General features: G+C 34.3%; 1 protein-coding gene across 4 annotated transcripts in view; it reads right to left on the reverse strand.

Moving 5' to 3' along the window:
* The window catches only part of PPFIA2 (PTPRF interacting protein alpha 2), a 459,727-nt gene that overhangs the window by 70,656 nt on the left and 371,873 nt on the right, over positions 1-17,198 (reverse strand). For all 4 annotated transcript variants that reach the window (XM_008710341.2, XM_040637298.1, XM_008710340.2 and 1 more), the window contains 3 exons: positions 15,825-16,045; positions 6,676-6,913; positions 3,058-3,087 (listed from right to left, as the gene is read on the reverse strand). In XM_008710341.2, coding sequence (XP_008708563.1) covers positions 3,058-3,087; positions 6,676-6,913; positions 15,825-16,045 — 489 coding nt within the window. The remainder of the gene's footprint in view (positions 1-3,057; positions 3,088-6,675; positions 6,914-15,824; positions 16,046-17,198) is intronic.

Here is a 17,198-nt window from a genome sequence, read left to right on the forward strand (position 1 = left end):
ATTGATGGAAATGGAGAAATCATTAAGCAAGGCTATTTGAGTAACTCTAATACAAAAACAAAATAAAAAACTTGGGGCATATAGGTCTTACACATATAAATTCACATTACTGAAGAGTGTGACTGTCATAACTGTTTAAAAGTGAAGACATTCCGGTTTGAAAAAAAAAAAACAACCCATGGACACTTTACACAAAAATATTATTTCAGAGTAAATAAATACCATAGATCAACAGGGACTATAAAAAAGCTATCCTAGAATCCATTTCAATATATCAGGAATGTAAATGCTTTATAAAAAGTTACTGAACACATTATTTGAGCTAATTCACTAAAAAAGTATGCATAGGCAGGTCATCATAACATGGATATCTTTTACACAGATTTTTGAAGTGAGAAGAGAAGGTGGCAAAAACACTGCTTTACCAGATAAAGTGTATTAAATCAGGCTAATGAAATGTGTTCCAGATGTTTAAAAAATGAGTGGCAGTTTATTAGAAAAAAAATTCTTGAAAATTGTTTCATTTACTACCTCTCACGGGAACATGGACAGAAAACAGAAGATGGGGTGGAAGGGATTTCTTTAAAGAATTTAGTTCAGAATCCAGAGCAATTCAGGATACCATAAATTTTGCCATAGACATATAAAACTGCATTACAGTAAGACTTTTCAACAATCGAGTTGATTTTATGTAAAGAGGTATTTTTTTACAACAATCCTGCATTTTTTTTCATGGCATCACTGTGCATTGAAATACATACACATAGAAAGACTGTGGAAAGCATAGTTAGAAGATACAGTTCTGGAAGTTCTGATACAAAAAGTTAGCAATATGGCTATAGCAAAAATTTTAAAGCTATTTATCATCTTATGTCTACATAATGTCTTCCTTTATTTCTATGTTAAGCTATTATGCATAAATGTGTTTACATATGATATAGGATAAAGACCTCATGCATTGGAGAAACTGAATTGTTTGACTGGGCTTTTGTCATCTAAGCCTAGATGACTTTTAAGAGTTCATATAGGCATCTTTATAGGATTTCTTCACTCCATTTCAACGAGTATAGTGCCACCAGAAGAATCTTTTTCAAGAACTACTTTCAGCATGTTATTACTCTGCAAAACTCTTTCTAAACTCACTTCTCATCTAAATTCATAAAGTGCGTTTCCAAACTCTACCTAATATGTGTTTATGTCTTCACGGTCCCATGATCTAGCCATAATTGTTTTCTGTGATTATTTCTGCTAAGCCTGACCCTTCTGCTTCCAGATTTTTTCCCCTGAAACACCTCCTAAAATGCCTTATTCTCTCCACACTGCCAGTCAAACTATGCCAACTTTCCAAATACCAGCTTTTAAAAACATCAGATACGAACTGTTCGTCTGAATAATGCTTGGAGCTTATACTATATAAATAAAATAGAGGAGACAGGATTTGGAATCAGAGATGGATTTGAATTCTGGTTTCTCTTATTTGTTGAATATCATGTGCTAATTACTTACCTTCTCTAAGATTCAATTTCCTCATCAGTAAAATGGACGTGATAATACTTATCTTAACGTGTTCTTTTGAAGTGCAAATGGATCACACCTGTAACTCCTTAGCCTGATATACAACGATTTTTAGTTTGTAGTCTTTCCATGACCTACTTTTCTTACCAACTATTTCTTCACCCCCTGAATTCCCTGAGCCTGAGCCTGCATTTTTGTACCGGACCTTCCTTTGTGACTTTTTTTTTTCATATCCACTGAACGTCTACATCCGTCTACTCAGATTTCTTTCTATATTCCCAGAATAATCCTTTTAAGTGGTAGAGGAAGTCAGAGACAACTTTATGCACGATAAATTTGACAGTTGAGAACCAACTGGTAGTATCAAGGAGAAGATACAATAGGAAGATGGATGTTAACTCAAGAAAAAAATATTCCATCAATCTAAGCCACACAAATATAATATAGATTTCTTTAATTTAAAAAAGACAAAGAAAAAATAGTTTTCTGGTTCCTGAAGACTTTGGACATAGTCTATCACATCTTGATGATGCTGAAAAACAGATTTATGCACTAGATAGTAGGTTGAATCTTTGAAATCTTTCCCATCTGATATTCCGTGAGTCTGAGCTCTGCTGTTCTCAATTATCTAACAAGATGTCATTTTGTGAATCAGAACTGGAGTCAATTTTGTTTCTCATTTCCAATATTTATTCTATTTATGTCACACCAAATAGGAAGGCAGCAGATTAATTATATTTTTATAAGTTCTGTATTCTTGATGCTCTGGCATCTGCTGCTATGCTGACCCAGGGCGCAATGTTCCTCCCAGGGCTGGCTAATTCCTAGAGATAGTAAACTACTTTCCTGGAGTGTGCCTTTCACATGCACGTCAATCAATCTAGGCCAGTATGCCAAATCATACTCTCTAGCTGGCTTTTACACATCAGGAGGCGACATTTCTCTGCCTTAATTATCCCAGGCCAGGAATCAGAAAACTAGAGATGGCCCCAATACCTAGAGCTCACTGACACAATTAAAACTAGCCAGTCCCAAGCCTGCTTATCCTGCCTTACCTTTCCAACAGATACCACAATGAAGCTCCTACTCATCCTTTCTCCTAGCTCTTTCTGCTTCAGGAGGACCTACTCGGGTACTTCCCTTTGCCTCTGCATTCCATGGCATGACCCCTCCTCTTTGGAAGTGTGAGTAACAAACTATCTTTACATTGGCAGTGGTCTCCCGATCTGTCAGTCTCACATACCTGAATAATAGTGAAACCTACATTTAAAAATAAGCAGCACTGTTTTAGCATTGACAATAAACAATCTAATTCTAGGATAGTTAGACCACGTAATCTAATCATTACCCTAGAAAGCATAAACAATTTTATTTTGAGGCATTTGCTCTTACCATCATATTTACACAATTGGATAACACTTAAATACTTTTAATATTTATTTTTGTGTGAATAAAATGGTTCAACTAATGGGAATATAATTTTAAAGCTTTCATAGAAAAACAATATTCAACTAGCAATCATATAAAAGATATTTACAGTACCTTTCTCCGATGTTTCCTTAGATCACTTGGCTGTGATTGGCAGTAATAAAAGCAACATAAAACAGAACTAATTAATGAGTACCATTTGACCATGTTACAGTTTAAATAGTATTCTATAACTTCACTGTCTTGTTTTTTCATTCCATTGTTTTCTAAATAAATGTCTTTAACCATTACAGAAGGACTCCTCCTGAGAGTGACTTCAGAGAGGAAACTTCTTAGATGGAATGGGTGGGGGGCATGTCCACATGATGGGGTCAAACATATATGTATGAGATCTGAGACATGGAACCCTAGGGAACAGGAAGCGCATATGGAATGATCTAGCCAGAAATAAATATGGGACTATATCCTCCCGAGAAAATATAAATGGAATGAAGGAGATCATACATAAATGAAGAACCAATGCACATATATGGAGTTTACAAACATTCCCTTTTGCCCTACCTATGCAGACCCTTCTTCCTCCCTGGGGCAGGGTTGCTATTCCTGATGTATCTCAAACTTCCTGGCATCCTAACAAATCTCTCATTCCCAAATGCCAAGAGCTCTGGCCTCAGTGTAACGTGTTTCTACGGCTGCTGTTTTCTTGTCAATGTGCTTTTACAGAATTTTTTTAAAAGTTAATTCTTTCTGATTTCCGATGAACCTTGTATTCACTTACTATCTTTGTTAATTTTTCTTGTGTGAGTAAAACAATTTTATTCCATTTTAGTTACATTTACATTTATATATTTTTTGTATTGGAAATCAGTTGATTTACTTCATTCAATATTCTAACTAGATATTGGTAGAATGTTCTTTATGTTTATAGATTTGTGGTGAGGTAAAAGTAAGTAAGAGCACATTTTATAATCAGGACAAATAACAATGTTTGCAAAACATATAAACAAACACAATACAAATGAATACAAATTTCTGCTTTTCTGTCCCTAAAATTTTTCCGTTTCCTCTGAATATTCAAACATGGATTATATCCAACAAAATTATTCCCCCTCCAATATTTTCTATAGGTAAAAGAAAATCTACTTATCTTTCACTATAGCAGTGACGAATTTAATGACAAAGTTTTATTAGGTGATAAGGACTTTCCGGGTTTCATTTCCTGTTTTTCTGAGTCAGATATGGGAAATTCTAGGTACTTTTTTACCCTCAAAAAATGTTTAAATATTTTTAAGTACTGTAATTACAGTGTAATAATGTTCATTTACCTTGATTTATTTATGACTAACTGCTCAAGAAAATGCATGAAAGCTGTGGCATCTTTTTCATTTATACACATTATTTTATTAGTATAAAATAATAACACTATCAAAGATTATGACACTAATGTTTATGAAAATACTTAAAAGAGCAAAACACTATGTTGCAAAAACGTAAGGAAGAATAGCAGGACAGAAATAACCAAAGCTTCCTTGCCTTGAATGCTGACTAAATTATGCTCTCTGGGCCAACATTCTTACTGTAGCTTTGATAATAAACAAGTCATCAATATATGTAGCAAATATAAACAGAAACTAAGCCGGAGACAATATCCTGTTTAGTTAATAAAGTCAGATAGATGGTTCCTAGATTTCTAAAAAAGCAGATCACAATGTAGCTCCGTAGACTGGGTATAACTTAGTACATAGGCTAAAAGTCTGTGCTGTGTCAAGGTGGGGTCAATTCTGATTAGCTGTCCTTTGTCTTGATTGGGCATTGTCTATTATGTCTATTTAAAAAATATTTTTTTAAGATTTTATTTATTTTTTTATTTATTTGTGAGAAGAGAGCAAGCATGAGCATGGGGGAGGTTGGCAGAGGGAGATGCAGACTCCCTGCTGAGCAGACAGCCTAACTAGGGGCTAGATCCCAGGACAAGCCCGGAGCTCAAGACCTAAGCCAAAGGCAGCCACTTAACTCACTGAGCCACCCAGGTGCCCCTATTCTAAAAATATTTTTAATATCAAATCTGGAAGTGAGCACAGGCTAGAGGGCTCAGTGGCTTAAGAAGGCAAAAGTTTCCTTTTTTTTTTTTTTAATTTTGCCATTTTTCTTTTATGTTGACTTTATTGTATGGAAGTCCATAATCATAAAGAGTTTGAATGTGAAAAATGCTGCCACACCATAAAAATAGTCTTCTGTTTCAATTCTCAATTGCAAAATTAAAGAAAAAGATATTTAACTTACATATATAACAAATTTTGTAATAGTAAAATTTTAAAAAAATTTACACGGTGGCTTTTCCCTCAAGGTGAGAGCATTTTATATATATATATATAGATAGATACAATTTCTTTATAAATATGTGTATTAAGTGTGTATTAAAATAAATCAATTCCAATGGAAATAATTTTTACAATTTATTAGCTGCAATATATTATTGCAACATATTTATGTAAAGATGTCATTTAGAAAATGAATTAAAATTTTTTGTTCAGATATTTTACACACATACACACACAGATATAGACATTGTGACACTTTTTATAGAAGCTTCACAGTCTTCTGACAGTATCTAGAAACACTGATACACTTCATATTCTTCTGCAGTATCATTAGTTTCTCCTCCATTTGTTGTATTTGTGAATGTTTTACACTGTATAATTGTATAGTTATTTCACGTATTTGTTTTTAATTAATTTCTATCCCCAAACTCATTTTTAATTAGAATTTTATTATTTTAATAGTAAAGTTTTAATATTCATTACAAAAACAGAATTTTACCTCCAAAAATAGTTCAGAATATTTAAATCTTCATTTTTGTCATTTAAACATATTTCCAGTTAATCACACACACACACAAAAGGGACAGAATAACATATGTTTTTGTGTCAGCAAATTTGAAGAAAAATCCAGCTCCACTTACTGTGTTGAACATGAGCAATTTACTCATGCTCTCAAACTCCAGTTACCTCTGCTCTCTGTTGAGGTGATGCCCTCAGACTTGCAGATGTTATCATGAGAATTAAGTGACCAACCATCATAGCATTCAGTAGTCATTCCCATCATTTCTTCCAGAGGTTTCTCTATATTATTTTTAGCAAAGGGTACTTTGATTTTCTCTCAATTACGTTCAGGGTACCTCCTAAATTTAGGTTTCCAACTATTAATCCCAAATGTAAAAATAAGTGAAATAAAGAATTAAAGAATAAAGAAGGGTAAATATGTTGACATGAAATTCTAAAACAAAACTGAGAAATCGTCACTATTATTTTTGATGGCTCGTCTTATTAAAATTATATTATCTATATTATAAAATGTTAATATTCTATGTTGTTCTATTGAAGCAATTATATTTTTTGTGATTTACTGAATTAAAAATAAAATACCAGTCCCAATTTACTTAATCAAGATATCATCAGTAAAAATTTACTTAATGGTTTAAAAGTCATTCAGATAGCTGCTGTGATATTTAGACTGCTGCTCTTCTATTTACTTATTATGTGACCTTAGAAAATTACACCTTTTTAGGCTACATTTGCTTGTCTCATATTGGGATTAATAGTTGCACCTACCACATAGGGATGTTGCAAAAAAAGAAAAACAATAAAAACCACGGAAGGTCCTTAGAATACTAACATCCAATAAGTATCAGCTCACGAACCATTAAGGAAACGTTCTCTGCGCATATCATACCAGTGTCATGACTCCCATCCGATCCATTTCCCTGGCAGGACTCCGAGGGGTGAGCTTTGGCGTTGAATGTCCACTCGGGGGAGATGAACTGGCCAGCGAAGAAGCTGTAACGGAGGCAGTGATGGAGGTACCTGGGTGGACTCTTGCTAAATTCAGGCCTTCCAGGCTCACACTGGCCACTCTATTCTCAATTTCTTCAGCACGTAACTCTGTAGATTCTTTCTCTTCCTGAATTAGCCTGAAAGATACAGTTTAATTTGGATCCATTATATGCTGCTAAGATGGTAACTGGAATTCACAGAAATAAATAAATAAAAAAAAGCTCTGTGAACATTTTATATCAAATCTAATGTTTTCTTTGCTCTAAAGGCAATGATATAACTTTCAATAAATTCCAGAGGCTTTCTGGCTGAAATTTAGAAAATCCTTCTTCTCAAATGATATATAACTCCTCCCCACTTTCAGTCTAACCCTCTTTCTATACTACCACCTGCTAAAACTTTTTTTTTTTTCACCTGCTAAACCTTTTAAAACCTTGCCTGCCTGGATAATTTCTGCCACTAATCCTTTTTTCCCCCTGCCATTCATCCTAATCTTACATTTGAACTGGGGTGCCAATAAATGAGACTTTTAGAAACTCAGATTCCAACAAAGATATTGAATCTTACCTCCCACCTGATGAAAGAGAACAACTGACAGAATCTTCAATGAATGGTCATTCATAATTATCATCTGGTCAATAAAACCCTGAGACTTTTTTCCAAACAATACCTACTTAGCCAAGTCAACTTCAAATAAGCACCAGGCAATGTAATAATATGGAGATGATCTATCTATAGGTAGATAGATATGCACATAATAAAAGAAATAGTTTTAACTGTTGCTATAAATGCTTTTGAGAAGACAAAGCACTATTGCTCATTTTTTCTTTAAGGAGAAGCTTCAATATGTATAAATTAACTATTACAGAGATGCAAAGAACAAAGAGCTTTACTGGATTACATAAATATCCTATTTAAGTTGAGTCTATATACATTTTGTATATTGGTAAAATGAAACTGTGTACCAGTAGTTGATTTAAAAAATGAGGATCAATAACCCCCCTCAGATATTTTCCTCTTAACTACAAATGGCTTATTATGATCTCCTATGATACATAGTCCTTAAATCCAAGGTTATGATAACTGCGAAGTTTTCTTTTTGCATATTTACTTTGGAAACCACTTTTGTGGTTTCTTACAAAACTACACATACTCTCACCAAATCATTCAGTAATTGTGTTCCTTGGTATTTACCTAAAGGAGCTGAAAACTTATGTGCACACAAAAACTGGCATACAGATGTTTATAGCAACTTTATACATAATTGACAAAACATGAAAGCAACCAAGATCTCCTTTAGTTGGTGAAGGGATAATCTGTGGTATATCAGGTGAATGGAATCTTACTCAGGGCTAAAAAGAAATGAGCTATTAAGCCATGAAAAGAGATGGAAGAACACTAAATGCAAATGACTAAGCAAAAGAAGCCAGTCAAAACAGGCTACATATCATATGATTCCAACCATATGACACTCTAGGAAAGGCAAAACTACAGGGGCAGGAAAAAGATCAGTGGTTGTCAGAGGTCAGGAGGGGGAAGAAATGAATAGGCAGAACACAGAGGACTTTTAATAGTAGTGAAAGTGCTCTGTATGCCATAATGATGGATACTTGCCGTACATTTTCCAAACCTATAGAATGTACACCATCAAAGGTAAACCGTAATGTAAACAATGGAATTCAGGTGATTACTATGTGTCATATAGGTGCATCGATTTTAATATACTACTGTGGTGAAGGGTGTTGACAGTGGGGGAGGCTGTGCATGTGTGAGGCCAAGGGATATATGGGAAATCTCTACACTTTGCTTGAACCTTGAACTTTGCGTGAACCTTTAACTGCTCCAAAAACTTAGGTCAAAAAATATTGAGGCACATTTACTCTTAGCTATAATTTTTCAGTTCCACAAAGAATATTCTGTGGTGCCTGGGTGGCTCAATCAGTTAAGCATCTGCCTTCATCTCAGATCATGATCCCAGCGTCCTGGGATCCAGCCCCATGCCTGACTTCCTGCTCAGTGGGGAGTCTCCTTGTCCTTCTCCCTCACCCTCTCCCCCCTCCCCGCTCTTTTCTTGCGTGCTCTCTCTCTCTCTCAAATAAATAAATACTTTTAAAAAAGAATATGAATTCTCTTACTTTGAAGTTTATTTTCATGGGTACATTTAAATTCACCCAAAGATCGGAATCCCAAAAGAAGGCTTAATCAAGTAACATTGCACAACATTATTAATGCTTTAAACACATTCCAATGAAAAAAAATGTCTCCTATTAAAAAAAAAAGGAAATTTTGTGCTTTGAAATGATTGGTGGGAAATGACTCCTTCAGAAAAAGTGTTTTTTCTACAAATAAATTGTATCTATGAACTCTAGACATTGTATTAATTGTAAAGGAAAGTCAAACCAGGAGAAATAAGCTGCGTAAGAGGTAGATTGAAGTTTAATTAAAGAGGAAATCCAATGCTACCTATATGTTCGGTTTATTTAGAAAAATAAATGATAATCCATTGATCTTTAGAATCCTGATGTAGATATAGAAACACACACACACACAAACACACACACACACAAACACACACACCAGATTCCCTTTGAAATGTCCTAATGTGTTGAGGAGAGAGTCCCATATAAATCATACAAAAGGATGAAATAATAAATAAGACCAGGAAAGTAAAGCACTCAGAATAGTAGCTAACTATAGATGCAAAGATTAACAAACAGGGCAGTGGCAAATGAAGTAATTTAATCCCTTCCTTTAAGGGAGAATTAGTAAACTGTAAGGAAACCAGAAAAGAGGAATTTTATTTAATGGCTAGAATAGTTTGTGAAAAAAGAAAAGTCTTAACCGGAAATGAATTCTAGTTAGTGTTAGCAGTTTTTACGAAGATGTTGTCACTGTTTTTATGAAGATGCTTATTTCTTTTTTATAATAAGTTTTTAAATTTTAATTCCAGTATAGTTAACATACAGCGTTATATTAGTTATATTAGTGTTATATTAATTTCAGGGGTACAATATAGTGACTCAACAATTCTATACATCTCAATGGTCATCACGGTAAATGCACTCTTTAATCCCCATCACCTATTTCACCCATCCCCCCACCCTCTCCCCTCAATTTGTTCTCTACAGTTAAGAGTCCGTTTCTTGGTTTGCCTCCCTTTTTCCCCTTTGCTCATTTGTTTTGTTTCTTAAATTCCACACATGAGTGAAACCATTTGGTATTTGTCTTTCTCTGACTTATTTCACTTAGCATTATACTCTCTAGCTCCATCTATGTTGTTGCAAATGGCAAGATTTCCGGGGTTTTTTTTTGTTGTTGTTGTTGTTTTGTGGGGTTTTTGTTTGTTTGTTTTGAGAGAGAGAAGTGGGGGGAGGGGACAGGGGGAGAGGGGGAATTTTTTTATGTTGTACACCTGCAACATGTGCATTGGTTTTTTAAAATTTTTTTAATTTAAATTCAATTTAATTAACATGTACTGTATTATTAGTTTGAGAGGTAGAATTTAGTGATTCATCAGTTGCATATAACACCCAGTGCTCATTAGCTCAAGTGCCCTCCTTAATGCCCATCACCCAGTTACCCCATCCCCCCACTCGCCTCTCCTCCAGCAAGAGAATCTTAAGCAGGCTAGAGCCTGAGGCAGGACTCAATCTCACAACACTGAGATCGTGACCTGAGCTGAAATCAAGAGTCAGATACTTAGCCGACTGAGCCACTCAGGTGCTCCAAGATTTCATTCTATTTTAGGGCTGAATAATTCTCCATCGTATGTATATACCACTTCTTTACCCATTTATCTATAAATGGACACTCGGGCTGCTTCCATAGTCTGGTTACTGAAATAATGATGCAATAAACATAGGGTTGCATGTATCCCTTTGAAGTAGTGTTTGGTATTTTTTGAGTAAATACCTAGTAGTGTGATTACTGGATCTTAGGATAGTTTTTTTTTTTTTTTTTAAGATTTTATTTATTTTTCAGGGAGAGAGAGAGAGCACAAGCAGGGGGAGTGGCACGCAGAGGGAGAAGCAGTCTCTCTGCTGGCAGGGAGCCCGATGTAGGGCTCCATCCCAGGACCCTGGGATCATGACCTGAGCGGGAGGCAGACGCTTAACCCACTGAGCCGCTGAGGCGTCCGGGTAGTTCTCTTTTTAACTTTTTGAGGAATCTCCACACTGTTTTCCGGAGTGGCTGCACCAGTTTGCATTACCACCAACAGTGTAAAAGGATCCTCCTTTCTCCATATCCTCACCAACGCTTGCTATTTCTTGTGTTTTTGATTTTAGCTATTCTGACAGGTATGAAGTGATATCTCATTGTGCTTTTGATTTGCATTTCTCTGATGATTGGTGATATTGAGTATCTTTTCATGAGTCTGTTGCCCATCTGTATGTCTTCTTTGGAAAAATGTTCATGTCTTCTGCCCATTTTTTAATTGGATTATTTATTTTGGGAGTGTTGAGCTGTATAAATTTTTTATGTATTTTGGATACTAACCCTTTATCAGATATGTCATTTGCAAATACCTTCTCCATTATGTAGGTTACCTTCTAGCTTTGTTATTGTTTGCTTCACTGTGCAGAAGCCTTTTTTATTTTGATGCAGTCCCAATAGTTCATTTTTGCTTTTGCTTCCCTTGCCTCAGGAGACATATCTAGAAAAATGCTGATGTCAGAAATTACTGCCTATGCTCTCTTCTAGGATTTTTAGGGTTTCAGGTCTCACAATTTAGATCTTTAATCCATTTTGAATGTATTCTGTGTATAGTGTAAGAAAGTGGTCTAGTTTCATTCTTTTGCATGTAGCTGTCCACTTTTCTCAACACCATTTGTTGAAGAGACTGTCTTTTTCCCATTGTATATTCTTTCCTCCTCTGTTGAAGATTAATTGTCCATATACCATTTTTCGGTGGAGTCTTTAGGGTTTTCTATATGTAGTATCATGTCATCTGCAAATAGTGAAAGTTTTAGTTCTTCCTTACCAATTTGGACATTTTTTTTTCTTTCTTTTTCCTGTCTAATTGCTACAGCTGGGACTTCCAGTACTATATTGAATAACAGTGTTGAGAATGGACATCCTTGTCTTTTTCTGGACCTTAAGGGAAAAGCTCTGTTTTTCATCACTGAGTACGATGCTTGCTGTGGGTTTTTCACATAAAGCCTTTAATATGTTGACATATTTTTCCTCTAAATCTACTTTGTTGAGGGATTTTAATCATGAATGGATATTGTACTTTGTCAAATGCTTTTTCTTCATCTATTGAAATGATCATATGGTTTTTATCCTTTTTCTTATTGATGTGATACACATTGATTTGTGACTATTTAACCACCTTGCCTTCTGGGATTAAATCCCACTTGATCACAGTGAATGATTTTTTTAATGTATTGTTGGATTTAGTTTGCTAGTGTTTTGTTGAGAATTTCTGCATCTATATTCAACAGAGATATTGGCCTATAGTTCTCTTTTTTTGTGTGATGTCTTTATTTGGTATCGGGGTGATAGTGGCCTCATAAAATGGATCTGGAAGTTTTCCTTTATCTTGTATTTTTTTTGGAATAGTTTGAGAAGAATTGGTATTACCTCTTCTTCAAATGTTTGGTAGAATTTGCCTGTGAAGTAATCTGGTTCTGGACTTTTGTTTCTTGGGAGTTTTTTGATTACTGATTCAATTTCATTGCTGATAATTGGTCTGTTCAAATTTTCTATTTCTTCCTGCTTCAGTTTTAGGTTATACATTTCTAGGAATTTATCCATTTCTTCAAGTTTGCCCAATTTGTTGGCATATAATTTTTCCTAATATTCTCTTACAACTGTTTGTATTTCTGTGGTGTTGCTTGTTATTTCTTCTCTTTCATTTGTGATTTTGTTTATTTGGGTCTTTATTTTACGAGTCTGGCTAGAGTTTTATCAATTTTGTTGATCTTTGAAAAGAACCAACTCCTGGTTTCATTTATCTCTTCTGTTAGTTTTTGTTTGTTTGTTCGTTTGTTTTTAGTTTCTGTATCATTTATTTCTGCTCTACTCTTTATTTCCTTCTTTCTGTGGTTTTGTGTTTTCTTTGTTTTTCTAGCTCCTTTAGGTGATAAGTTAGGTTGTTTATTTGCAATTCTTCTTGCTTCTAGCCTGCATTGCTATGATCTTTCCTCTTAGAACCACTTTTGCTGCATCCCAAAGATTTTGGACCATCGCATTTTCATTTTGACTTGTTTCCATGTAATTTTTTATATCTTCTTTCATTTCTCCATTGACTCATTTTTAATTTAGTAGCATGCTATTTAACTGCCATGTATTTGTGCTCTTTCCAGATTTTTCCGGTGGTTGACTTCAGTTTCATAGTGTTGTGGTCAGAAAAGATGCATGGGATGACTTCAATCTTTTTGAATCTGTTGACCTGTTTTGTGGCCTAATATGTGAACTATTCTGGAGAATGTTCCATGTGCATTTGAAGAGAATGTGTATTCTGCTGTTTTAGGATGGAACGTTCTGAATATATATGTTAAATCCATCTGGTCCAGTGTGTCATTTAAAGCCACTGTTTCCTTCTTGATTTTCTGTTTGGATGATCCATCCATTGACATAAGTTAAAGTCCCCTACTATTATTGTATTACTATCAATTAGTTCCTTAATGTTTGTTATTAACTGTTTTATGTATTTGGGTGCTCCCATGTTGGGTGCATATTTATAAATATTTTATCTTCTTGTTGGATTGTTCCATTTATTATATAGTGTCCTTTTTTGTCTCTTGTTATAGTCTTGGTTTTAAAGTCAAGTTTTTTGATATAAGTATTGCTACCGCAGTTTCTTTTGACATCCAGTTGCATGATAAATATTCTTCCATCCCTTCACTTTCAACCTGCTGGCATTTTTATGTCTGAAATGTATCTCTTGTAGGCAGCATACAGATGGCTCTTGTTTTTTTTTTTATCCAATTTGTCACTCTATGTCTTTTCATTGGAACATTCAGTTCATATATCCAAAATGATTATTGACAGATATGTATTTATTGCCTTCTTGTTACTTGTTTTGTAGTTGTTTTTGTAGTTTTTCTCTGATCCTTTCTTCTCTCCTCTCTTTCATGGTTTGTTGGCTTTCATCAGTGACATACTTGGATTCATTTCTCTTTATTCTTTGGCTATCCATTTACCGGTTTTTGATTTGTGGTTACCATTAGCAATCTATATTAAGTTGATGGCTGCTTAAGTTTGAACACCATTCTTTAATCCTCTCCACACCACATTCTAGGTATATGGTGTCATATTTTACATCCTTTTATTTTGTGAATCCCTTGACTAATTTTTACAGATATATTCTCTTCCTTTAGTTGTGGAGTTTGTTCTTCCAGTCTTCAGATCACGTTCTGGATTATATTCACTTATGTGAGTGTTATCTAGTGAGATGAGCTTAGGGTTATCCTACTCTACCATCTTCCCCTGCTGTCCAAGATGCCTATATCTTTTGAATTTGCTATATACTTGAATTATATGTACTTCTTAATTTCTTACAAATTGGCAACTATATTAAATACCCTTTTAGGGTCAGCAAGGAAACATATAAAAGGGTATCAACTTAATTAGTCTAGGCCAGGATTATAACTGGGCTTTCCTACCATAAGGTAACAAAGTTGAGTTCCTAGAGGGACACGGATTGTTACTGAGGGTGTGTGTAAATATTTTCAATGAAAACAAATATCACAGATACATATTTGATTTCAAATCTATTCAGTTGTTAAAGCTCCATAGTATCAAAAATGTTATTCAGTTTGAATTTATGTTCTACATTATTTTTTCTACTTATACTAATCAAATATTTATGCAACACTTTCTATCAAGAAAAGTGCTAAGGTCTGGATATAAAAAAATTAAGCAGAAAGGATATATTTCTTGTTCTTATATAATTTACAATCAATGAAGATAAGGAGGACAGTAAAATGAACTGAAGGACAGAAGAAGGGATGGTGGAGATGTTCACAGTAAGAGTAAAGAAGGTGAAATATTATGGCACAATGTTGTGGACTGAGGAAAATGTTCCAGAAGAAAGGAACAGCAACCACAAAGGAGAGAGCAGGGAACATTCAAAGAACTGGAAGTCATTTATAATGGAACATGGGATCAGGTAGGTGAGAATGTTGAGGAAGGTGGGGCATTGTAGACAACATGGAGTATTTTGTTCTTTATCTCAAGAGCAACTGAAGGGTTTGAAAAAGCATTACTTTACCAAGCACACTGGGTTTAAAAAAAGTCTTGTTTAAAAAAGTCTTGCAGTGTTACTTTGAAATAGATGGGAACCCATACACCATGGGGAAACCAGAAAGAGAGTATTATTGTCATCTACATGAGAAACTATTATAATGTGCAATAGGCTGATGATAGTAGAGAACTGGACAGATGTGAATCATTTTAGGAGGCCAACAGATTTAGCAAGAGCCAGAAAAACAAACAAACAAAAACCCATTGTTCAAAATAGTAAAAAACTGTTCATCCATTGAGAAAAAACAAGTTAAGAATAGTTTCCTGATGTTTAAAAGACTATAAATCCACCTGACACAGGTTCTTCACTGGGGTTAGTCAAGTTAATGATAAAGACTAATAACATCATTAGGATTTGAGAAAGTACATATTAAGTTAAAAATTAAAATTATCAACATTTCTCAATGTTTGAATTGTTAACTTGTACAACTTCAACTCTATAATGTAATCTACTCTTTGGAAACCATCTATTATCTGGTGTGGTGATAGTGCATTTTTTCATATCTAGTATGAAATAATTCAGTCCTAGTTAATTTCATTCTGATGTCTAAATACTTTTAAGGAGCTGGCTGCATATTAATTGCATGCTATTTAGTACCTTTTTGGCAGTGTTAAATGTACCTTAAGAATGTGCCATATTACCACAAATATCATTTAAATAGTAAATTTTAATGTAAAAAGTGCTTTAAAATTCGTAAGTTCCCAGATGATGCCTGTGCTTCTGGTTTAATTATGTCATTTTTAGTATCAAGGTCTTCTAATCAATCCTTTAAAACCATCAGAGATAACTGAACTCACCTGATTTCTTTGTTGATGGCATCCAACTGTTCCTGAAGCATCATGGCTAGAGTCTGGGCATCAGAATGACCACTTGGAGAGAGCAGATCCATTGAACTAAAAATAGTTTCTCTGTCATCATCATCAATATCAGACATTTCTGTGTCACTTTCAAAAGGGTGGCTGCTTAGCACTCCAATTTGCTGAGTTCTATTCCACTCATGATCCCCAAGAGATTTCACCTGCATGGTAAATGAGTAATTATCATATGTATCATATTGCTCATTATCAAAGAACTATTCTGAAAAATCTCAACAAAAAGCACACATGCTTTTATACTTTAGCAAAAGCAGAACTGATTATTACCATTTAAAACACTTTGTTTCAATAAAATATCTCCTTGACATCTTAAGTAATGGCAGATACTAATTGTCAGCATAAGTATCAAGATTTTAATAGGAATAATGATGATAAACTTATGCATGATTTCTAGTTCCACCACCATTCAAGTTAACAATGACTTTAAAGCATCTATGTTTGAAACATTTTCCCTTCTTTCCAATTATAACAATCTCTATTCATTTGTACTAAAGCATTTCCATCTCTTATACTAATTAGTCTTACACTTTCTTATTATAGGCTGAGACTACAAATATTATCACACAAGTTATATAATAATTCTCTTCCCAACATTCATTTACATAGATTCTAACAAAGTATAATTAAAATAATATTGAAAAGTGATTTAATTTCATCTCTATTGCTCTGATCACTTAAATGTTTCATTGATTTTTAAGCACAATAATTTACATGACTACAGTTTTTTATTTGATAAAATAAATCCCTCATGTGAATGAAAATCTTTTTTTGTAAGCAATCTCTATGCCCCATGTGGGGTTCCAACTCATGACCCCAAGATAAAGAGTTGCATGCTCCGTTGACTGAGCAAGCCAGGTGCCTCTAAAGATAATATAACTTCTGGTGTTTTTCAAGCTGTTATCTGAGGGTAGGAGAGGAAGGGAAGTAAGAGAGAGAGGACTTAGAGTTTTCTGCATTTTAAAAAATTGGTTTTAATTTTTGTGATGATGTAAAATGATTTTCTGGGGGAGGGACCACATGATATTTCCCAGAATATTTAAGATTTGAGGACCTGAATTAGCATTTGTGTTACAAACTGTTTTGGTACCAAGTAGCACTAATTTATTTGTCATGTACAAATGAGAAAAGAACTAAGATGGACTTGATTTATTCTTCATTTGTTCACTTCTTATTCATTCATTTAACAGATATTGAATGCCTACTATGAAGGATTAATTTATACTTGACACAGGTACCAATTAAAACCATAGGGTATCAAGGACCTGTATACAAGTAAGGACAATTAGGTTATATAGT

Source organism: Ursus maritimus, unplaced genomic scaffold (genome assembly GCF_017311325.1).
Source record: "Ursus maritimus isolate PB19 unplaced genomic scaffold, ASM1731132v1 scaffold_21, whole genome shotgun sequence".
Classification (NCBI taxonomy): Eukaryota; Metazoa; Chordata; class Mammalia; order Carnivora; family Ursidae; genus Ursus; species Ursus maritimus.